Source organism: Chiloscyllium punctatum, chromosome X, assembly GCF_047496795.1.
Source record: "Chiloscyllium punctatum isolate Juve2018m chromosome X, sChiPun1.3, whole genome shotgun sequence".
Classification (NCBI taxonomy): Eukaryota; Metazoa; Chordata; class Chondrichthyes; order Orectolobiformes; family Hemiscylliidae; genus Chiloscyllium; species Chiloscyllium punctatum.
Window position 1 is genome coordinate 18555320 of NC_092791.1, and position 23423 is coordinate 18578742.

At 57.1% G+C, this 23423-nt stretch overlaps 1 protein-coding gene across 3 annotated transcripts in view; it reads right to left on the minus strand.

Moving 5' to 3' along the window:
* The window catches only part of LOC140471216 (diacylglycerol kinase beta-like), a 133679-nt gene that overhangs the window by 40996 nt on the left and 69260 nt on the right, over positions 1-23423 (minus strand). For all 3 annotated transcript variants that reach the window (XR_011956895.1, XM_072567140.1, XM_072567141.1), the window contains exons 6-10: positions 9926-9975; positions 6696-6770; positions 6053-6172; positions 4998-5115; positions 1607-1695 (exon numbers count right to left, since the gene is read on the minus strand). Coding sequence is in view for 2 of the 3 variants with exons in the window: in XM_072567140.1 (XP_072423241.1) it covers positions 1607-1695; positions 4998-5115; positions 6053-6172; positions 6696-6770; positions 9926-9975 (452 nt within the window). In the remaining variant the exon portion in view is untranslated. The remainder of the gene's footprint in view (positions 1-1606; positions 1696-4997; positions 5116-6052; positions 6173-6695; positions 6771-9925; positions 9976-23423) is intronic.

Here is a 23423-nt window from a genome sequence, read left to right on the forward strand (position 1 = left end):
AATCTTATTCTCCACAACCCCCTGATGAAGGAGCAGCGCTTTGAAAGCTAGTGCTTCCAAATAAACCTGTTGGACTATAACCTGGTCTTGTGTGATTTTTAACTTAACATCTCCAAATCCTGGTGTTCAGGCTAGGTGGGTTCGCCATGGGAATTGCAGAATTACAAGGATAGGGATGCTCTTTGGATGGCTGGGGTAGACTCAATGGGCCGAATGGCCTGCTTCCACACTGTAGGGATTCTATGATACTCTGCCTCCAATTGAGTGCTCCCCAAATGACAGGGAAATGAGGCAGGATTCAGCAATGACTGCCTCTGGCTCAGATAGTGGCCCCTTGGCCCGTTGTCTCTGCCCTGCTCAAGAAACGAGCCGTTTGAATGCAAAGCAGGGAATGGGAATGAGAGGCCTGGTCACCAGGATTTTGTCTGGTTGCTATCCCTACAGCTCCGGAAATTGGCCAGATTCTGGCATTCTCCGCCCCCCCCCCCACTCCTGAGGAGGGTCTGTGCAGAAAACACGCTGCGAGTTACAATCCAACGGTTCCCCTTTTGCCACCTCTCGTCTGATCAGACGGGGCATAGTCCTGTCGGAGATGTCACTCCGTGAAAGTTCTGATGAAAAACTCTGGAAATGCAAGGGCCTGAAAATGACTATCCAGGACATTTACCAGTGGAGTGCCACGGGGATCATGGCTATTGGCAATTAACATTCGGGCAAAGGCACAGACTGTATCGCAGCCAAAGATAGCAAGGCGAGAGGGAGGATGCAAAGGGATCGAGATCGGTTCAGGGCTGTGGATTGGCAGAGGGTGAACAATGTGGGGTCAAAGGAATAGAGAAAGCCCGAGCATAAATGGAGAGAGATTGCAGAATGCAGTGATGCAGAGGGACCTGGGTGTCCTTGATTAGGAATCACAACAGGCCAACATGTCGCGACAGTGAGCCCATCAGCCTGTATTGCAGTGGGAATACAACAGAAAGGGGGGAGTAGGCCCTAACTCCAATTGGGTAAGGTGTCGCTGAGACCACACCGAGAGTCCTGGGTCCACCTTTGTCCGGGAAGCAGTTCAGACAAGGTCCCCCTGCTGAATCCTGGGATGGAGGGTTCGAGCTGCTTGGAAGAAGGCGAGGCCATCTTTGTTGACATTTTGCCAGCCCTTCAGCGGGGTGGTTGGGACAACGTTTCTCCTTGTTGGGGGAGAGGAGAAATAGCAGACATTGTTTCAAACCCATCCCAGCCAAGCCAGGAACGAGGAAGGATTTCCTCTCTCGGGCGGGGGGGTCATTACTGTTTGGAATTCTCTTCCCGAGTGCGAGCCGGAATCCGACAGACTTCAATCCATGAGGGGTGACAGAGGCAGATGTCAGAGCAGAGTTGAGGTGACAAGCTGAGAGCCAAAGGAATGGTAGAGCAGGCTGAGGGGCTGAATAGCATCCCCCCCCCCTCTCTGCTTCCTACTGAGTGGGTGTCTGTCCCTGCGAGACGGGCTTGTTTTTCACAGAGAAGTCTGAGGCCTACTGCCCAGTCCCACGCCAAGGGGGAGAACGAGAAACAATCACCGATCAACGTTAAGAACAGAAGCGAAGGAAACCAGTCAACAGCTTACGTTGGTGTCCTTGATGGATTTTGCGTACGTCCGGATACAGCAGGAAGGAGCTTTGGAGGCACATCGTTCGTGGACTGTGTACTTGCAAACTGCAAAGAAAGCACAAGGGTTTGTCTCTCCCCACTGCCAATCTCCACCAGGGTGCCAACAACACCAAAACAACGACACTGGTGCTGTGGCAAAGAGGAAAGGTATGGGCATTAATTATTGACCCACTTCTGGGATGTGGGAGTCACTGGCTGGGCCCAGTATTTACTGCCCCGTCCCTAGTTGCCCCCCTTGAGAAGGTGGGGGTGAGCTGCCATCTTGAATCGCTGCAGTCCGTGTGCTGTGGGTTGACCCACAATGCCCTGAGGGAGAGAATTCCAGGATTCTGACCCAGTGACACTGAAGGAACGGGGATATATTTCCAAGTCAGGATGGTGAGTGGCTCGGAGGGGAACTTGCAGGGGGTGGTGTTCCCATGTATCTGCTGCCCTTGTCCTTCTCGATGGAAGTGGCTGTGGGTTTGGAAGGTGCTGTCCTGAGGATCTTTGATGAATTTCTGCAGTGCATCTTGTAGATGGGACACACTGCTGTTACTGAGCGTCGGTGGGGGGAGGGAGTGGGTGTTTGTGGATGTGGGGCCAATCAAGCGGCTGCTTTGTCCTGGATGGTGTCGAGCTTCTTGAGTGTTGTTGGAGCTGCCCCCATCCAGGGGCAAGTGGGGAGTATTCCATCACCCTCCTGACTTGTGCCTTGGAGATGGTGGGACAGGCTTTGGGGAGTCAGGAGGGGAGTTACTCGCTGCAGGATTCCCAGCCTCTGACCTGCTCTTGTAGCCACAGTGTGTATGTGGTGAGTCCAGTTGAGTTCCTGGTTAATGGTGACCCCCAGGGTGTTGAGAATGGGGGATTCAGTGATGGTAACACCATTGAATGTCAAGGGGTGGTGGTTAGATTCTCTCTTCATGGAGATGGTCATAGCCTGGCATTTGTGTGGCATGAATGTTACTTGCCATTTGTCAGGGGTGTGTGCCTGGACAGCAGTCACTACGGGAGGCAGATACATCAACCTCAAACCCCTCAGCTTAGAGCCCAGAGCTGAAACTGGAGAGTGTCCTGCAGCCTCCACAGAGAGAGAGAGAGAGAGATAGGGAGAGAGATAGGGAGATAGGGAGAGAGAGAGAGAGAGAGATAGGGAGAGACAGAGAGACAGAGAGAGAGAGAGACAGAGACAGAGAGAGAGAGACAGAGAGAGAGAGACAGAGAGAGGGGGAGAGAGAGAGAGGGGGAGAGAGAGAAAGAGAGAGAGAGACGGAGAAAGACAGAGAGGGAGAGAGACAGAGAGAGAGAGAGGGGAGGAAGAGAGAAGGGGAGAGAGAGAGACAGAGAGAGAGAAATGGAGAGAGAGAGGGGAAAGAGAGGGGGAGAGAGAGAGGGGAAAGAGAGGGGGAGAGAGAAAGGGTGAGAGAGGGGGGAAAGAGAAGATGGGAGAAAGAGAGAGAGAGAGAGGGGAAAGAGAGGGGGGGAGAGAGACACAGAGAGAGGGAGAGAGAGAGAGAGAGATAGGGAGAGGGGGAGAGAGAGAGAGACAGAGAGAGAGAAAGAGAGAGAGAGAGAGACGGAGAAAGACAGAGAGGGAGGGAGAGAGAGAGAGAGAGAGGGGGAGAGAGAGAAACATGGAATCTCTCAGTGGGAGAGGTTGGCATGTGTGGGGGACAAGCCAGCACGCACCCACAGAAAACCAGGAACCGAGTGAGCTGCAGGCACAAGGGTAGGGTGTGAAGGTAGTGTTGCTGGATATTTCAAAGGCAGAGCCAGCGAGATTGTTCATGAAGAAATGGGGATGGGTGAGGATTAAACATCATCGGGGGTGGGGGTGGGTAAACTACAGTTGATGCCACAGACTGGGCAGGCCCTGACGGTATTGAATGGGAGAGTGGGAAGCAGTTCGGGTGTGGAATGAACTGCCAGCGGAAGAGGTGGATACGAGTCAAGGCCCAACGTTAAAAGACACCTCCAGGGGACGTAGTAAACTGATCGGAAGGATGTTGTGGAACTTGAAATTTGGATAAGGACAGGAATAGGAAAGGTTTGGAGGGATATGGGCCAGGGGCAGGCAGGTGGGACCAGTTCAGTTTGGGATTAGGGTCGGCATGGACTGGTTGGGCCGAAGGGTCTGTTTCTGTGCTGTCTGACTGTGAGATTCGGGAGGGACTGGGGCTGAACGCGTGTGGGAGTAGTTACTGAGATGTGGCCATGTGACAGTCAGGACTGGGAGCCAATCAGATCACGTCCAACAGCTCTCGAGTCAAGCTGGAGACAACAGGGGGCCAAGGGGGGCAGTGATGCTGGGGATTCCAGGGGAAGGTATGTCCACACACAGACAGTGAGAGATGCTCCTCACGTCACAGACAGAACTGAAAATGACAGAAAGTTTTCACATGATGCTGGGAATTGTGTCGAGAGCTCCTGCACGTAGCAATGGAGTGTGAGATTGTAGGAACGTTGGATCAGGAAATCAGGTTAAGAAACGGAGTTGGCAACCGAGGCCTATCGGAAAAATGTTGTGAAACTTGAAAGGGTTCAGAAAAGATTTACAATGTTGCCAGGGCTGGAGGATTTGAGCTACAGGGAGAGGCTGGGGCTGTTTTCCCTGGAGTGTCGGAGGCTGAGGGGTGACCTTATAGAGGTTTATAAAATTATGAGGGGCCTGGATAGGATAAATAGACAAAGTCTTTTCCCTGGGGTCGGGGGAGTCCAGAACTAGAGGGCATAGGTTTAGGGTGAGAGGGGAAAGATACAAAAGAGACCTAAGGGGCAACTTTTTCACCCAGAGGGTGGTACGTGTATGGAATGAGCTGCCAGAGGAAGTGGTGGAGGCTGGTACAATTACAACATTTAAGAGGCATCTGGATGGGTATATGAATAGGAAGGGTTTGGAGGGATATAGGCCAGGTGCTGGCAGGTGGGACTAGATTGGGTTGGGATATCTGGGTCAGCATGGACGGGTTGGACCGAAGGGTCTGTTTCCATGCTGTACATCTCTATGACTCTATGACAATGACTCTGAGCTTTGAAAGGTATTGGGGAGATTAAAGGGCCTGGAATTGGGGAAGACAAAATGGGAACTGGGTGTGATGGAGCATCTGAGCCCAGAGGTCAGCAAGATCCCAGTGTGAACGCTTGCTCTGACCTGACTGAGCTGACTGCATGACCGTCAACAGGGTGAAGGGTGTCAGAAGAAGAACAGTGCTCCAAGCTCCCAGGAGAGCTCCCAGGCAGAATCAGCCACCAAGACACAAAGGGAGCACTGACCAAAGCTAAAAAGGTCGGCTTGAAGGAGTGCCGTCACGGAGATGCCAGATGCAGAGAGGAATTCAGTGACGTTTCCAGAGGACAGCACTTACAGGTACAACACAGTCCTTGTTTTCGGATCCCCAGCAACATGCTTTCACACATGTTACAATACACTGGTCTGTTAAAGTGCTTCAGTCTCCAAATGTGTTGCCCATCATCCTTCAGGCTCTGCAGAGGGAAACACAACAAGATTGCACAATGGGACATAGCACAGTCACCATCCAAACAAAGGGGGTGTGTGTGTGTGTGTGTGTGTGTGTGTGTGAGTGAGAGAGAGAGAGAGGGAGCGAGAAAGAGAGTGGATGTAAATGTGTCTGTACTTGTATGAAAGAGAGCAAGAGAGACTGTGTGAGAGGGAGAGAGAGGGGGGAGAAAGAAAGAGTAAGTGAAAGAGAGAAAGAATAAAAGTGTGTGAGTGAATGACTGTGTGTGCGCATGTGTCAATGCATGTGTGTGTGTGTGTGCAAGAGAGAGAGAGAATGAGTGTGAGAGTGTATGTTCATGTGTGAGAGAATATGTGTGTGTGTGTACATGTGTGTGAGAGACAGCCAGGGAGAGGGAGATAGTGAATGTGTGAGTTTGTGAATGCGTATGTGACAATATGTGTGTGTGTGATTGAGTGAGTGTGAGTGTGTGCGTGTGATTGAGTGAGCGTGTGTGAGAGAGTGTATGTGCGTGTGATTGAGTGAGTGTGTGTGTGATTGAGTGAGTGAGTGAGTGTGTGTGTGAGTGAGTGTGTGTGTGTGTGTGTGTGTGTGTGTGTGTGATTGAGTGTGTGTGATTGAGTGAGAGAGTGTGTCAGAGAAAGAGAGAGAGAGAGTTCCGTGACCGGGGCAGTTAATCAGGGAGCCCTGGCTGACAGATAGAAACAGGAGTGTCAGAGGTTCTGCTCACTCAGAGAGCTGGCTCTGAAGGAGCGGGATCAGTGTCAGGGACTCTCCACGTGTAGATAAAGGGGACTTGGTGAGGGGATACTGGCCTCTGGGGAGTTATTTCAGTGAGAGTGAGTGTGTACGGGAGAGGGAGAGCGTGTGTGTCTGCTTCAGCCACATCGTTGCCAATGTGCAATGTTCCCTTGTATTGTCCGGCTGGGTTTGGTACTTACAGCTTCCAGTCCGAGAAGGACCAATAACGGAGCTGTTGTCATCCCGCCTTTGATCCACTCGTCCAATGAAACGGTCCCATTCCCATCATAGTCAATCTCATTCATCATCTCTTGCAGAATCTAAACAGACAGAGGTGAGTTTGAGAGTGTGATTGTCAGTACTGAGCAGGCACTGGGAACCAGACACATTCTGTCCAAAATCGGAGGAGATGTGAAGGAAGAGATGGTAAAGAGAAGGGGAGGGGTGCAGGGGCTGGGTAAGTTCACACCGTAGGGAACTTGGTGACAAGAGAACACCACATGGGTGGGCCTGCTCCTGGGTCTGGCCTTGGAGGGAGGAGGGTACCATCGCTCCCACCTACCAGTCCCTCCCCCACCAATACGCTCACCCTTGGAGAGAGAGCATGCTGTGCCCACTCATACCCTTGAGGCATTTAGAGAGAGGGGCGGGCACCACGGGGGTTTCAGTTCCTTCTTTCTCCCTTCCCACTCCCTCTTGTGGCACAGCCCATAGTGGGCACTGCTTGGAAAGATGGGTGCTGATTGGCTAATTCCACCAGCGGCTGTAGGACATGGGGGCACGTGTTCACTTCCTCCCCAACCTGGAACAGGAATTCCTGAGTTTACTGAAGGAAAGACTCACAGGTTTGAGTTCAGTGACATCCCAGTCCAAATACTTCGCCACATGCATCATCTGGGCAATAATCCGATCGACTTCCTAAAGGGAAAAGGAGTGAGAGATCAGAACATACACACTGATCTCGGGCCCTGCTACCGACCTCACTCTGTCCTGCCATCTCCCTCTGTCTCTCACAGACACACACACACACACACAGAAACACTCACATACAGACACACACACATACAGAAACATAGTAACACAGGGATACACACAAACACACAGACACAAACACACACAGACATACACACAGAAACACACACACAAACACATCCAAAAGCACAGGCACAGAGAGACACACAAACAGACACACTCACACACGCAGGCACAGAGAGAGACACACTCACACACACACACAGATACACACACAGACACAGAGAGAGACACAGACAGGCAGACCGACCCACACAGAGACAGAGAGAGACACACACACACAGATACACACACAGACACAGAGAGAGACACAGACAGGCAGACCGACCCACACAGAGACAGAGAGAGAGACACACACACACAGATACACACACCAACACATAGACAGACACAGGGACTTTTAATAAGGTCGCTCATGACAGGCTGATACAGAAGGTGAAGTCCCATGGGATCTGCTGTGAGCTGGTAAGATGGATGCAAAACTGGCTTGGTCAGGGAAGACAGAGAGTAGCGATGGAGGGGTGTTTTTCAGACTGGAGCTCTGTAACCAGTGGTGATCCATAGGGATCAGTGCTGAGACCCTTGTTGTTTGTAATAGATATAAATGATTTGGAGGGGAATACTAGGTGACCTGATTAGTCAGTTTGCAGATGACACAAAGACTGGGGGAGCTGCAGATAGTGAGTAGGATTGTCAGACAGGTCCAATTATAGAATCCTGACAGTGTGGAAAGAAGCCATTCGGCCCATTGGGTCCACACTGACCCATTGCTCCATCCGATCCCATGGCCAATTCACCCTAACCTGCACATGTTTGGAGTGTGGGAGCACCCGGAGGGAACCCACTCAGACACGGGGAGAATGTGCAAACTCCACACAGTCACCTGAGGCGGGAATTGAACCTGGGTCCCTGGTGCTGTGAGGCAGCAGTGCTAACCACTGAGACACCGTGCTGCCTGAGGAGGAGGGAAGCATACAGTAAATAAGAGTCATAGAGATGTACAGCATGGAAACAGACCCTTCGGTCCAACCCGTCCATGTCGACCAGATATCCCAACCCAATCTAGTCCCACCTGCCAGTACCCAGCCCATATCCCTCCAAACCCTTCCTATTCATATACCCATCTAAATGTCTCTTAAATGTTGCAATTGTACCAGCCTCCACCACCTCCTCTGGCAACTCATTCCACACACGCACAACCCTCTGCGTGAATAAGTTGCCCTGTAGGTCTCTTTTATATCTTTCCCCTCTCACCCTAAACCATGCCCTCTAGTTCTGGACTCCCTGACCCCAGGGAAAAGACTTTGTCTATTTATCCTATCCATGCCCCTCATGATTTTATAAACCTCTATAAGGTCACCCCTCAGCCTCTGACACTCCAGGGAAAACAGCCCCAGCCTGTTCAGCCTCTCCCTGTGGCTCAAATCCTCCAACCCTGGCAACATCCTTGTAAATCTTTTCTGAACCCTTTCAAGTTTCACAACATCTTTTCGATAGGAAGGAGACCAGAACTGCACGCAATATTCCAACAGTGGTCTAACCAATGTCCTGTACAACCGCAACATGACCTCCCAACTCCTGTACTCAATACTCTGACCAATAAAGGAAAGCATACCAAACACCTTCTTCACTATCCTATCTACCTGTGACTCCACTTTCAAGGAGCTATGAACCTGCAACTCCAAGGTCTCTTTGTTCAGCAACACTCCTTAGGACCTTACCATTAAGTGGATAAGTCCGGCACTGATCTGCCTTTGGCAGCATCAACATACAGAGAGGTCTAGGTGTAGAGGTCCACAGTTCCCTGAAAGTGTCAATCCAAGTAGCTAAGGACGTCAGGAAAGCAAATGGAATGCTTGCTTTCATCAGTCGAGCCATAGAGCATAAAATTTGGCAAGTCATGTTGCAGCTGTATAGAACTTCAGTTAGACCACATTTGGAATATTGTGTCACCACACGACCAGAAGGATGTGGAGGCTTTGGAGATGGTACAGAGATGGTACCAGCATGTTGCCTGCTTTGAAGGGCATTAGCTATTGGACAAACTTGGAATGTTTTTACTTGAATGTTGCAGGATGAGGGGCAACCTATTAGAAGTTTACTAAGTGATGAGAGGCCTGGATAGAATGAATAGTCAGAGTCTTTTTCCCAGGGTAGGGGACAGAGGTTTAAGGTAAAAGGGAGTAAGTTTAAAGGAGATGTGATAGGCAGTTTGTTTGCACACAGAGGGTGGTCAGTGCCTGGAATGTGCTGCCAGGGGAAGATGGCGGAGATGAATCCATTCGCAATGTTTACGAGGTATCTGGACAGATTCATGACCAGGCAGGGAATAGAAGGCTAGGGACTGCGTGGAGGTGAAAGGGGTTTAGTTTAGGAAAGAGTCATATGTCAGCACAGTCTTGATGGGCCAAAGGGCCTGTCCCTGTGCTGTACTGTTCTTTAATTGTTCACATACACACACGCACACACTTCCCCTCCCTCCCTCACTCCCTCACACACACCCACACACACACACCCTCCCTCACACACACACACACACACACACACCCTCCCTCACACACACACACACACACACACACACACACACACACACACACACACACACACTCCCCCCTCCCTCCCTCACTCACTCACTCACACACACACCCTCCCTCACACACACACCCTCCCTCACACACACACCCATACACACACACACACACACACACACACTCCCCCCTCCCTCACTCACTCACTCACTCACACACACACCCTCCCTCACACACACACACACCCTCCCTCACACACACTCATACCCCCCACCCCCAACACACACACACACACACACACACACACACACACACACACACACACACACACACACACACACACACACACACCCTCCCTCACACACACCCATACACACACACCCTCCCTCACACACACTCATACCCCCCCCCCAACACACACACACACACACACATCCTATACACGAAAGCGATTGCCACAAAGGGTAATATGATGGGCCCACACACGCCCTGAGCAGTGACACCAAAACTTACCGAGCTGTCCAGCAGTCCATTGGCGTCAGTGTCATACAGTTTGAAGGTAACTGGCAAGGAAACAGAGAGAAACAGCAAAATGATCAGGCTCCACTTTCAATAAGAGCCAACAGCACCTTGAATAGAAAATTCCTTTCGGATTCACCAGGAGCTGTCTGTTAGGAGTGTCCCTGGACAGATTTTAGCCTTGGGTCTCGATGTGGCTGCCTGTCAGTGAACAAAGCATATGTTCCCCATGAGCACACATCGGCCACATTGGAACAGCAGTGTGCAGAGGACAGGATCTGACTGGAATACAATACCTTCCCCATTCACAGCTGGCTCAGACCTGGCTCAGACACTCAGGACAAACACTTCAGAGTAGGCTGGGGATGAGTGAGCTGGCACAGGGTAAATATCAGCTGCTGAGCTGCCACTTCAGAAAAGGTGCAGACATCTCACATCGGGGAACAAATCATGACCAATCAGTCTTCCAGATCAACGTGGGAAACCGTTTACACTGAGACAGGGGATTCACAGGGACCCAGTTCACAAGGGAGTTCAAAACCCAGGACCCAGGGAAAGTGCTGAATCAATTCACATTCAAAACCCCCGCCCGGGACAGTGAGCAGTGATTTCCCCCCCCCCCCCGGGACAGTGAGCAGTGATTTCCCCCCCCACCCCGGGACAGTGAGCAGTGATTTCCCCCCCCCACCGGGACAGTGAGCAGTGATATCCCCCCCCCCCCCCGGGACAGTGAGCAGTGATATCCCCCCCGCCCGGGACAGTGAGCAGTGATTTCCCCCCCCATCGCCCGGGACAGTGAGCAGTGATTTCCCCCCCTCCCCCCGCCCGGGACAGTGAGCAGTGATTTCCCCCCCCATCGCCCGGGACAGTGAGCAGTGATTTCCCCCCCGCCCGGGACAGTGAGCAGTGATTTCCCCCCCCATCGCCCGGGACAGTGAGCAGTGATTTCCCCCCATCGCCCGGGACAGTGAGCAGTGATTTCCCCCCCCATCGCCCGGGACAGTGAGCAGTGATTCCCCCCCCTCGCCCGGGACAGTGAGCAGTGATTTCCCCCCCCATCGCCCGGGACAGTGAGCAGTGATTTCCCCCCCGCCCGGGACAGTGAGCAGTGATTTCCCCCCCCATCGCCCGGGACAGTGAGCAGTGATTTCCCCCCATCGCCCGGGACAGTGAGCAGTGATTTCCCCCCCATCGCCCGGGACAGTGAGCAGTGATTTCCCCCCCGCCCGGGACAGTGAGCAGTGATTTCCCCCCCCATCGCCCGGGACAGTGAGCAGTGATTTCCCCCCATCGCCCGGGACAGTGAGCAGTGATTTCAACCCCCGCCCGGGACAGTGAGCAGTGATTTCCCCCCACCCCCCCGCCCGGGACAGTGAGCAGTGATTTCCCCCCCAGCCCGGGACAGTGAGCAGTGATTTCCCCCCCCCCCCGCCCGGGACAGTGAGCAGTGATTTCCCCCCCAGCCCGGGACAGTGAGCAGTGATTTCCCCCCCCCAGCCCGGGACAGTGAGCAGTGATTTCCCCCCCCGCCCGGGACAGTGAGCAGTGATTTCCCCCCCAGCCCGGGACAGTGAGCAGTGATTTCCCCCCCCGCCCGGGACAGTGAGCAGTGATTTCCCCCCCCCCGCCCGGGACAGTGAGCAGTGATTTCCCCCCCAGCCCGGGACAGTGAGCAGTGATTTCCCCCCCCGGCCCGGGACAGTGAGCAGTGATTTCCCCCCCCGGCCCGGGACAGTGAGCAGTGATTTCCCCCCCGCCCGGGACAGTGAGCAGTGATTTCCCCCCCCCGCCCGGGACAGTGAGCAGTGATTTCCCCCCCAGCCCGGGACAGTGAGCAGTGATTTCCCCCCCCGCCCGGGACAGTGAGCAGTGATTTCCCCCCCCCCCCGCCCGGGACAGTGAGCAGTGATTTCCCCCCCCCCCCCCGCCCGGGACAGTGAGCAGTGATTTCCCCCACCGGCCCGGGACAGTGAGCAGTGATTTCCCCCCCGCCCGGGACAGTGAGCAGTGATTTCCCCCCCCCGCCCGGGACAGTGAGCAGTGATTTCCCCCCCAGCCCGGGACAGTGAGCAGTGATTTCCCCCCCCCCCCGCCCGGGACAGTGAGCAGTGATTTCCCCGCCCCCCCGCCCGGGACAGTGAGCAGTGATTTCCCCCCCAGCCCGGGACAGTGAGCAGTGATTTCCCCCCCCGGCCCGGGACAGTGAGCAGTGATTTCCCCCCCAGCCCGGGACAGTGAGCAGTGATTTCCCCCCCCGCCCGGGACAGTGAGCAGTGATTTCCCCCCCTCCCCCCCGCCCGGGACAGTGAGCAGTGATTTCCCCCCCAGCCCGGGACAGTGAGCAGTGATTTCCCCCCCAGCCCGGGACAGTGAGCAGTGATTTCCCCCCATCGCCCGGGACAGTGAGCAGTGATTTCCCCCCCCCCCCCGGGACAGTGAGCAGTGATTTCCCCCCCCCGCCCGGGACAGTGAGCAGTGATTTCCCCCCCCCCCCCCCCCGGGACAGTGAGCAGTGATTTCCCCCCCGCCCGGGACAGTGAGCAGTGATTTCCCCCCATCGCCCGGGACAGTGAGCAGTGATTTCCCCCCCCGCCCGGGACAGTGAGCAGTGATTTCCCCCCCCCGCCCGGGACAGTGAGCAGTGATTTCCCCCCCCGCCCGGGACAGTGAGCAGTGATTTCCCCCCCTCCCGGGACAGTGAGCAGTGATTTCCCCCCCATCGCCCGGGACAGTGAGCAGTGATTTCCCCCCCTCCCGGGACAGTGAGCAGTGAATTCCCCCCCCGCCCGGGACAGTGAGCAGTGATTTCCCCCCCTCCCGGGACAGTGAGCAGTGATTCCCCCCCCCCCGCCCGGGACAGTGAGCAGTGATTTCCCCCCCCCGCCCGGGACAGTGAGCAGTGATTTACCCCCCAGCCCGGGACAGTGAGCAGTGATTTCCCCCCCGCCCGGGACAGTGAGCAGTGATTTCCCCCCCCCCGCCCGGGACAGTGAGCAGTGATTTCCCCCCCGCCCGGGACAGTGAGCAGTGATTTCCCCCCCCCGCCCGGGACAGTGAGCAGTGATATCCCCCCCCCCGCCCAGGACAGTGAGCAGTGATTTCCCCCCCCGCCCGGGACAGTGAGCAGTGATTTCCCCCCCGCCCAGGACAGTGAGCAGTGATTTCCACCCCCGCCCGGGACAGTGAGCAGTGATTTCCCCCCCGCCCGGGACAGTGAGCAGTGATTTCCCCCCCCCCCCAGCCCGGGACAGTGAGCAGTGATTTCCCCCCCCCCGCCCGGGACAGTGAGCAGTGATTTCCCCCCCCCCCCGGGACAGTGAGCAGTGATTTCCCCCCCCGCCCGGGACAGTGAGCAGTGATTTCCCCCCCCCGCCCCCGGCACGGGACAGTGAGCAGTGATTCCCCCCCCTCGCCCGGGACAGTGAGCAGTGATATCCCCCCCAGCCCGGGACAGTGAGCAGTGATTTCGCCCCCGCCCGGGACAGTGAGCAGTGATTTCCCCCCCCCGCCCGGGACAGTGAGCAGTGATTTCCCCCCCCCCCGGGACAGTGAGCAGTGATTTCCCCCCCCATCGCCCGGGATAGTGAGCAGTGATTTCCCCCCCCCCCGGGACAGTGAGCAGTGATTTCCCCCCCCATCGCCCGGGACAGTGAGCAGTGATTTCCCCCCATCGCCCGGGACAGTGAGCAGTGATTTCCCCCCCCGCCCGGGACAGTGAGCAGTGATTTCGCCCCCCCCCCGCCCGGGACAGTGAGCAGTGATTTCCCCCCCAGCCCGGGACAGTGAGCAGTGATTTCCACCCCCCAACCCGGGACAGTGAGCAGTGATTTCCCCCCCCCCCCGCCCGGGACAGTGAGCAGTGATTTCCCCACCCACCCGCCCGGGACAGTGAGCAGTGATTTCCCCCCCAGCCCGGGACAGTGAGCAGTGATTTCCCCCCCAGCCCGGGACAGTGAGCAGTGATTTCGCCCCCCCCCCGCCCGGGACAGTGAGCAGTGATTTCCCCCCCAGCCCGGGACAGTGAGCAGTGATTTCCACCCCCCAACCCGGGACAGTGAGCAGTGATTTCCCCCCCCCCCGCCCGGGACAGTGAGCAGTGATTTCCCCACCCACCCCGCCCGGGACAGTGAGCAGTGATTTCCCCCCCAGCCCGGGACAGTGAGCAGTGATTTCCCCCCCAGCCCGGGACAGTGAGCAGTGATTTCCCCCCCCGCCCGGCACAGTGAGCAGTGATTTCCCCCCACCGCCCGGGACAGTGAGCAGTGATTTCCCCCCCCCCCCCCGCCCGGGACAGTGAGCAGTGATTTCCCCCCCCGGCCCGGGACAGTGAGCAGTGATTTCCCCCCCAGCCCGGGACAGTGAGCAGTGATTTCCCCCCCCCGCCCGGGACAGTGAGCAGTGATTTCCCCCCCCCGCCCGGGACAGTGAGCAGTGATTTCCCCCCCTCCCCCCCGCCCGGGACAGTGAGTAGTGATTTCCCCCCCTCCCGGGACAGTGAGCAGTGATTTCCCCCCCAGCCCGGGACAGTGAGCAGTGATTTCCCCCCCCGCCCGGGACAGTGAGCAGTGATTTCCCCGCCCCCCCGCCCGGGACAGTGAGCAGTGATTTCCCCCCCCCCGCCCGGGACAGTGAGCAGTGATTTCCCCCCCCCGCCCGGGACAGTGAGCAGTGATTTCCCCCCCCGCCCGGGACAGTGAGCAGTGATTTCCCCCCCCCGCCCGGGACAGTGAGCAGTGATTTCCCCCCCCCCCCCCGCCCGGGACAGTGAGCAGTGATTTCCCCCCCAGCCCGGGACAGTGAGCAGTGATTTCCCCCCCCGGCCCGGGACAGTGAGCAGTGATTTCCCCCCCCGCCCGGGACAGTGAGCAGTGATTTCCCCCCCAGCCCGGGACAGTGAGCAGTGATTTCCCCCCCAGCCCGGGACAGTGAGCAGTGATTTCCCCCCCCCGCCCGGGACAGTGAGCAGTGATTTCCCCCCCCCCCCCGCCCGGGACAGTGAGCAGTGATTTCCCCCCCAGCCCGGGACAGTGAGCAGTGATTTCCCCCCCCGGCCCGGGACAGTGAGCAGTGATTTCCCCCCCAGCCCGGGACAGTGAGCAGTGATTTCCCCCCCCGCCCGGGACAGTGAGCAGTGATTTCCCCCCCCCGCCCGGGACAGTGAGCAGTGATTTCCCCCCCTCCCCCCCGCCCGGGACAGTGAGTAGTGATTTCCCCCCCTCCCGGGACAGTGAGCAGTGATTTCCCCCCCCGCCCGGGACAGTGAGCAGTGATTTCCCCCCCAGCCCGGGACAGTGAGCAGTGATTTCCCCCCCAGCCCGGGACAGTGAGCAGTGATTTCCCCCCCCGCCCGGGACAGTGAGCAGTGATTTCCCCCCCCCGCCCGGGACAGTGAGCAGTGATTTCCCCCCCCCCGCCGCCCGGGACAGTGAGCAGTGATTTCCCCCCCAGCCCGGGACAGTGAGCAGTGATTTCCCCCCCCGGCCCGGGACAGTGAGCAGTGATTTCCCCCCCAGCCCGGGACAGTGAGCAGTGATTTCCCCCCCCCGCCCGGGACAGTGAGCAGTGATTTCCCCCCCCGCCCGGGACAGTGAGCAGTGATTTCCCCCCCTCCCCCCCGCCCGGGACAGTGAGTAGTGATTTCCCCCCCTCCCGGGACAGTGAGCAGTGATTTCCCCCCCAGCCCGGGACAGTGAGCAGTGATTTCCCCCCCCGCCCGGGACAGTGAGCAGTGATTTCCCCGCCCCCCCGCCCGGGACAGTGAGCAGTGATTTCCCCCCCCCCCGCCCGGGACAGTGAGCAGTGATTTCCCCCCCCCCCGCCCGGGACAGTGAGCAGTGATTTCCCCGCCCCCCCGCCCGGGACAGTGAGCAGTGATTTCCCCCCCCGCCCGGGACAGTGAGCAGTGATTTCCCCCCCCCCCCCGCCCGGGACAGTGAGCAGTGATCTCCCCCCCCGCCCGGGACAGTGAGCAGTGATTTCCCCCCCCCCCCGCCCGGGACAGTGAGCAGTGATTTCCCCCCCCTGCCCGGGAAAGTGAGCAGTGATTTCCCCCCCCCCCCCCCGCCCGGGACAGTGAGCAGTGATTTCCCCCCCCCCACCCGGGACAGTGAGCAGTGATTTCCCCCCATCGCCCGTGACAGTGAGCAGTGATTTCCCCCCCCCCCCCCCCGGGACAGTGAGCAGTGATTTCCCCCCCCCCGGGACAGTGAGCAGTGATTTCCCCCCCCCCCCCCGCCCGGGACAGTGAGCAGTGATTTCCCCCCCCCGCCCGGGACAGTGAGCAGTGATTTCCCCCCCACCCGGGACAGTGAGCAGTGATTTCCCCGCCCCCCCGCCCGGGACAGTGAGCAGTGATTTCCCCGCCCCCCCGCCCGGGACAGTGAGCAGTGATTTCCCCCCCTCCCCCCGCCCGGGACAGTGAGCAGTGATTTCCCCCCCCCCCACCGCCCGGGACAGTGAGCAGTGATTTCCCCCCCGCCCGGGACAGTGAGCAGTGATTTCCCCGCCCCCCCCGCCCGGGACAGTGAGCAGTGATTTCCCCGCCCCCCCGCCCGGGACAGTGAGCAGTGATTTCCCCCCCCCCCGCCCGGGAGAGTGAGCAGTGATTTCCCCCCCCCCCGCCCGGGACAGTGAGCAGTGATTTCCCCCCCCCCACCCGGGACAGTGAGCAGTGATTTCCCCCCATCGCCCGTGACAGTGAGCAGTGATTTCCTCCCCCCCCCCCCCCGGGACAGTGAGCAGTGATTTCCCCCCCCCCCCCGGGACAGTGAGCAGTGATTTCCCCCCCCCCCCCCCCCGCCCGGGACAGTGAGCAGTGATTTCACCCCCCCGCCCGGGACAGTGAGCAGTGATTTCCCCCCCACCCGGGACAGTGAGCAGTGATTTCCCCGCCCCCCCGCCCGGGACAGTGAGCAGTGATTTCCCCGCCCCCCCGCCCGGGACAGTGAGCAGTGATTTCCCCCCCCCCCGCCCGGGACAGTGAGCAGTGATTTCCCCCCCCCCCGCCCGGGACAGTGAGCAGTGATTTCCCCCCCCCCCCCCCGCCCGGGACAGTGAGCAGTGATTTCCCCCCCCCCCCCGCCCGGGACAGTGAGCAGTGATTTCCCCCCCGCCCGGGACAGTGAGCAGTGATTTCCCCCCCGCCCGGGACAGTGAGCAGTGATTTCCCCCCCGCCCGGGACAGTGAGCAGTGATATCCCCCCCCTGCCCGGGACAGTGAGCAGTGATATCCCCCCCCGCCCGGGACAGTGAGCAGTGATATCCCCCCCCCCGCCCGGGACAGTGAGCAGTGATTTCCCCCCATCGCCCGGGACAGTGAGCAGTGATTTCCCCCCCGCCCGGGACAGTGAGCAGTGATTTCCCCCCCGCCCGGGACAGTGAGCAGTGATTTCCCCCCATCCCCCCCGCCCGGGACAGTGAGCAGTGATTTCCCCCCCCCGCCCAGGACAGTGAGCAGTGATTTCCCCCCCCCGCCCGGGACAGTGAGCAGTGATTTCCCCCCCCGCCCGGGACAGTGAGCAGTGATTTCCCCCCCCGCCCGGGACAGTGAGCAGTGATTTCCACCCCCGCCCGGGACAGTGAGCAGTGATTTCCCCCCCGCCCGGGACAGTGAGCAGTGATATCCCCCCCCCGCCCGGGACAGTGAGCAGTGATTTCCCCCCCGCCCGGGACAGTGAGCAGTGATTTCCCTCCCAGCCCGGGACAGTGAGCAGTGATTTCCCCCCCCCCCCCGGGACAGTGAGCAGTGATTTCCACCCCCCCTTCCCGGGACAGTGAGCAGTGATTTCCCCCCCAGCCCGGGACAGTGAGCAGTGATTTCCCCCCCCGCCCGGGACAGTGAGCAGTGATTTCCCCCCCAGCCCGGGACAGTGAGCAGTGATTTCCCCCCCCCCCCGGGACAGTGAGCAGTGATTTCCACCCCCCCTGCCCGGGACAGTGAGCAGTGATTTCCCCCCCGGCCCGGGACAGTGAGCAGTGATTTCCCCCCCCCGCCCGGGACAGTGAGCAGTGATTTCCCCCCCCGCCTGGGACAGTGAGCAGTGATTTCCCCCCCCCCCCGGGACAGTGAGCAGTGATTTCCCCCCATCGCCCGGGACAGTGAGCAGTGATTTCCCCCCCGCCTGGGACAGTGAGCAGTGATATCCCCCCCCCAGCCCGGGACAGTGAGCAGTGATTTCCCCCCCCCGCCCGGGACAGTGAGCAGTGATTTCCCCCCCGCCTGGGACAGTGAGCAGTGATTTCCCCCCCCCAGCCCGGGACAGTGAGCAGTGATTTCCCCCCCCCCGCCCGGGACAGTGAGCAGTGATTTCCCCCCCCGCCCGGGACAGTGAGCAGTGATTTCCCCCCCGCCCGGGACAGTGAGCAGTGATTTCCCCCCATCGCCCGGGACAGTGAGCAGTGATTTCCCCCCATCGCCCGGGACAGTGAGCAGTGATTTCCCCCCCCGCCCGGGACAGTGAGCAGTGATTTCCCCCCCTCCCCCCCGCCCGGGACAGTGAGCAGTGATTTCCCCCCCCCCCCCGGGACAGTGAGCAGTGATTTCCCCCCCGCCCGGGACAGTGAGCAGTGATTTCCCCCCATCGCCCGGGACAGTGAGCAGTGATTTCCCCCCCCGCCCGGGACAGTGAGCAGTGATTTCCCCCCCCCCGCCCGGGATAGTGAGCAGTGATTTCCCCCCCCGCCCGGGACAGTGAGCAGTGATTTCCCCCCCCGCCCGGGACAGTGAGCAGTGATTTCCCCCCATCGCCCGGGACAGTGAGCAGTGATTTCCCCCCCTCCCGGGACAGTGAGCAGTGATTTCCCCCCCCGCCCGGGACAGTGAGCAGTGATTTCCCCCCCTCCCGGGACAGTGAGCAGTGATTTCCCCCCCCCGCCCGGGACAGTGAGCAGTGATTTCCCCCCCCCGCCCGGGACAGTGAGCAATGATTTCCCCCCCAGCCCGGGACAGTGAGCAGTGATTTCCCCCCCGCCTGGGACAGTGAGCAGTGATTTCCCCCCCCCCGCCCGGGACAGTGAGCAGTGATTTCCCCCCCCCGCCCGGGACAGTGAGCAGTGATTTCCCCCCCGCCTGGGACAGTGAGCAGTGATTTCCCCCCCCCAGCCCGGGACAGTGAGCAGTGATTTCCCCCCCCCGGCCCGGGACAGTGAGCAGTGATTTCCCCCCCCGCCCGGGACAGTGAGCAGTGATTTCCCCCCCCCAGCCCGGGACAGTGAGCAGTGATTTCCCCCCCGCCCGGGACAGTGAGCAGTGATTTCCCCCCCGCCCGGGACAGTGAGCAGTGATTTCCCCCCCGCCCGGGACAGTGAGCAGTGATTTCCCCCCCCGCCCGGGACAGTGAGCAGTGATTTCCCCCCCCGCCCGGGACAGTGAGCAGTGATTTCCCCCCATCGCCCGGGACAGTGAGCAGTGATTTCCCCCCATCGCCCGGGACAGTGAGCAGTGATTTCCCCCCCCGCCCGGGACAGTGAGCAGTGATTTCCCCCCCTCCCCCCCGCCCGGGACAGTGAGCAGTGATTTCCCCCCCCGCCCGGGACAGTGAGCAGTGATTTCCCCCCCGCCCGGGACAGTGAGCAGTGATTTCCCCCCCCCCCCCGCCCGGGACAGTGAGCAGTGATTTCACCTCCGCCCGGGACAGGGAGCAGTGATTTCCACCCCCGCCCGGGACAGTGAGCAGTGATTTCCCCCCCGCCCGGGACAGTGAGCAGTGATTTCCCCCCCACCCCAGCACGGGACAGTGAGCAGTGATTTCCCCCCCCCCCGCCCGGGACAGTGAGCAGTGATTTCACCTCCGCCCGGGACAGGGAGCAGTGATTTCACCTCCGCCCGGGACAGGGAGCAGTGATTTCACCTCCGCCCGGGACAGGGAGCAGTGATTCCCGCCCCCCCCCCCCCACCCGGGTCAGTGAGCAGCGATTTCTACCCCCCGCCCGGGACAGTGAGCAGTGATCAGAAACAAAAGTAGACGTTGCTGGAAAAGCTCAACAGATCTGGCAGCATCTGTGAAGAGGAATCGGAGTTAACGTTTCAGGTCAGGTCACCTTTCCAAAGGTTTCTCAAGCTCTCCTTTAGTCATGTTTCCTTTTTACAAGGAAGTATTTGATGTGACAATGATACAGTCTCTGACCAATTATCATCAGATTGCTGAATCTTCCAGTCTCTTCGCAACAACTGTTGACACACACACACACACACATCTTCTCACCTTGGTGTACTATCACTCTGACCTTCTGACCTGCACTAAACTCTCTATGTTTTATGCGAGACTGTATGTCTGAGTCTCTCGTCACTTATTTTCACTTGACGATCACTGCCAATCTGTCCTGGACCTCCCATGTGGATGTGACAGTCAGTCAGGTCCAACAACGCTGCCTCTTCTTCCTCAGGCAGCTCAGCAAATTCAGCGTGTCCATAAAGACCCTCACTGACTCATACAGAGGTACCACTGAAAGCAGACTGTCCAGGGGTATGATGGTCTGGCTCAGTATCTGCTCTGCCCAGGACTGTCAGAAACTCCAGAAGGGAATCACTTGGTATCTCCTGCATGTGTTGCTCCGTCCCAGACTGGGTAAGGATGGCAGATTTTCTCAAATGATATTTGTGAAGCACATGTGTTTTCTTTTTTGTTGTAAAATCACAATCGCTGATAGTGGCGTCGTCCCCATCACAGAGCCTCACCTAATGTTCTGCTAGCGGCTGTGTGAGATTCCAACCTGCAGGCATTAGCCTCGGCCTATAGTCCAGTGACGTTACCATGACGCCAGCGCCCCCCAGGTGCCCACAACCCCACTTTAAACCTGTCAGTGGGACATTTGGAATTTTCTCGACCAATCCAACAGCTTCGATCTTGGTGACCTCACCAGCTACAATCGCCAGGAAAGCCAAACACCTTCAAAGAGATTCTGACTGGCAGCTGAGAGCTGACATCTTGTGCGTTGTTGCATGCCTTAAAGTGCCACAAAGTGTTGCATCTTTCTTTAAATAAGGAGGCCGAAACTGCACACAGCATTCAGGAGCTGGTCTCACCAGGATAACTGAAGCTTCATCTCCTTACTTTTGTGTTCAATTTCTCTTACAATAGAGGACAGCGTCCCATTAGCCTTCGCGATTGTGTGTGGTACCTCCCAGTGACTCATGCACAACAACACCTAACTTCCTCTGCACCTCCGACTCGACAGTCCTTCACATTGAAATAACACACTGCTTTCCATTTTTTTCCTGTCACATTTTGCCACATTATATTCCATCTGCCCACTCACTAGCCCATCGATATCAGGCTGTTGTGTCGTCTTTGTGACAGTTGATTCGACCTATCTCGGCATCCTCTGCACATTTGGCGAGCGTGCCTTCGGCAGCCTCAGCTGAGTTATTGATAGAAAAGGTGAGAAGTTGAGGTCCTAGCTGAGACACCAGTAGGTCTTTTCCACCTATCCACTCCACCCTCTCCTCCTTGACCTTTCACCTTCATCTCCTCCCCCACTCACCCATTGTACTCTATGCTACTCTCTCCCCACCCCCACCCTCCTCTAGCTTATCTCTCCACGCTTCAGGCTCACTGCCTTTATTCCTGATGAAGGGCTTTTGCCCGAAACGTCGATTTCGCTGCTCGTTGGATGCTGCCTGAACTGCTGTGCTCTTCCAGCACCACTAATCCAGTATTTGGTTTTCAGCATCTGCAGTCATTGTTTTTACCCTATTCCTGCCAGTCAGACCAAAACCCATTGAACCAGACTCGCTGTTTTCTGAAACTGATCAGTCTTCTGTTCAAGCCAATATGTTTCCCCAAAAGCTTCTGTTTTATGCGAAAAAAAACGTTTATGTGAAACCTTGCTTTCTGGAAATCCAAGGTGAAAGTGGGTACTGCAGGTGCTGGAGATCCGAATCAAGATTAGAGTGTTGCTGGAAAAGCACAGCAGGTCAGACAGCATCCGAGGAACAGGAAAATTGACGTTTCGGGCAAAAGCCCTTCATCAGGAATGAGGCTGGGAGCCTCGGGAGGTGGAGAGATAAATGGGAGGGTGGGGGGGGGGGGGGGTGTGGCCCTGGGCAGAAGGTAGCTGAGTGCGCAATAGGTGGATGGAGGTGGGGGTAAAGGTGATAGGTCAGAGGGGAGGGTGGAGCAGATAGGTGGGAAGGAAGATTGACAGGTGGGACAGGTCATGAGGACGGTGCTGAGCTGGAAGGTTGGAACTAGGGTAAGGTGGGGGGAGGGGAAACTGGTGAAGTCCACATTGATGCCGTGGGGTTGGAGGGTCCTGAGGTGGAAGATGAGGTGTTCAAAGCAATCCAAGCACAACACATCAATGGAGTCTCTGTCAGCCACAGCCCATATTACTCCTTCAAGGAATCCCAATTAATTGGGTTATCCAGGATTTCTCTTTTATAAAACCGTACCGACTCTTCCTGATTATCCTGAGTTTTCCCAAATGGCCAGTTATGATCAATTCTGACGAGGCACAGGTCAAGCCAACCGGCCTGTAGTTTCCAGTTTCCTCCCTTCTTGAATCGCTGGGTGATATTTGTGACTTTCCAGTCTGGTGGGACCTTTCCAGAATCTTTGAATGTTGGGAAATTGACACCATCGCATCTACTCTTCATTGGCGACCTCTTTTATACCCGAACGTAAAGTCAGTCAGGAGCCAGAGATGTGATAGCCCTCAGCTCTAGCAGCTTGCTCAAGAACACTTCCCCTGTGATTATATTTTCAACTGGTACCTTTCACCTCCAGATTGACAGCTCTTACTGTGTTTTGTATCCTCCAGAATGAAGATAGGAGCAAAATATTCAGTCATTCAACCATTTCTTTATCTCCTGGAACTCATCATCCTCACTCTCTAGAGGACCAACACTAAAAGACTTGGTTTACTGTTTTCCTTTATGGTTACTTACTGAAACTCTTGCTGTCTGTTTTCACATTTCTAGCAAGCTTACTCTCACACTCTAAGTTCTCTTTCCTGACTAACCTTTTTGTCATTACCTGCCATTCTTTCTATTCTGACTCATTATCTGTTCTGCCACTCAGCTTTACGCCGTTAAATGCTCCTTCCTTAAGTTTGACATTTTATTTAACATCATTGGTTAAGCATGGATGGTTAATTTTTCTTTACAGTAAGAATATAGTTATCCTGAGTATTCAGTTGTATATAATAAAATATATACAAATCTATCCCAGTTCATTTCAACCAGCTCAGCTTTTATGGCCATACAGTTATTTTTTTTTGAGTTTAAAACACTAGTCTGAGATCCATTCTTCTCCCCTTCCAAGTTCAGTCATATTGTAGTTGTCGCTAGATAGAAATGCCTTTAATCCGAGGTTATTAATTCATCCTGCTTCATTAAACAATGCCAGGTCAAACAGAACCTGCTCTCTGGTCAGTTTCAGAAGCTCTCTCAAAAGCCTTTGACAAATTCCTCATCCAGGCTACTCCTGCCAATCGGATGTTTCCTGTTGATATGCAGATTTACGTTCCCTGTGATTATTGTTGTCTATTTATC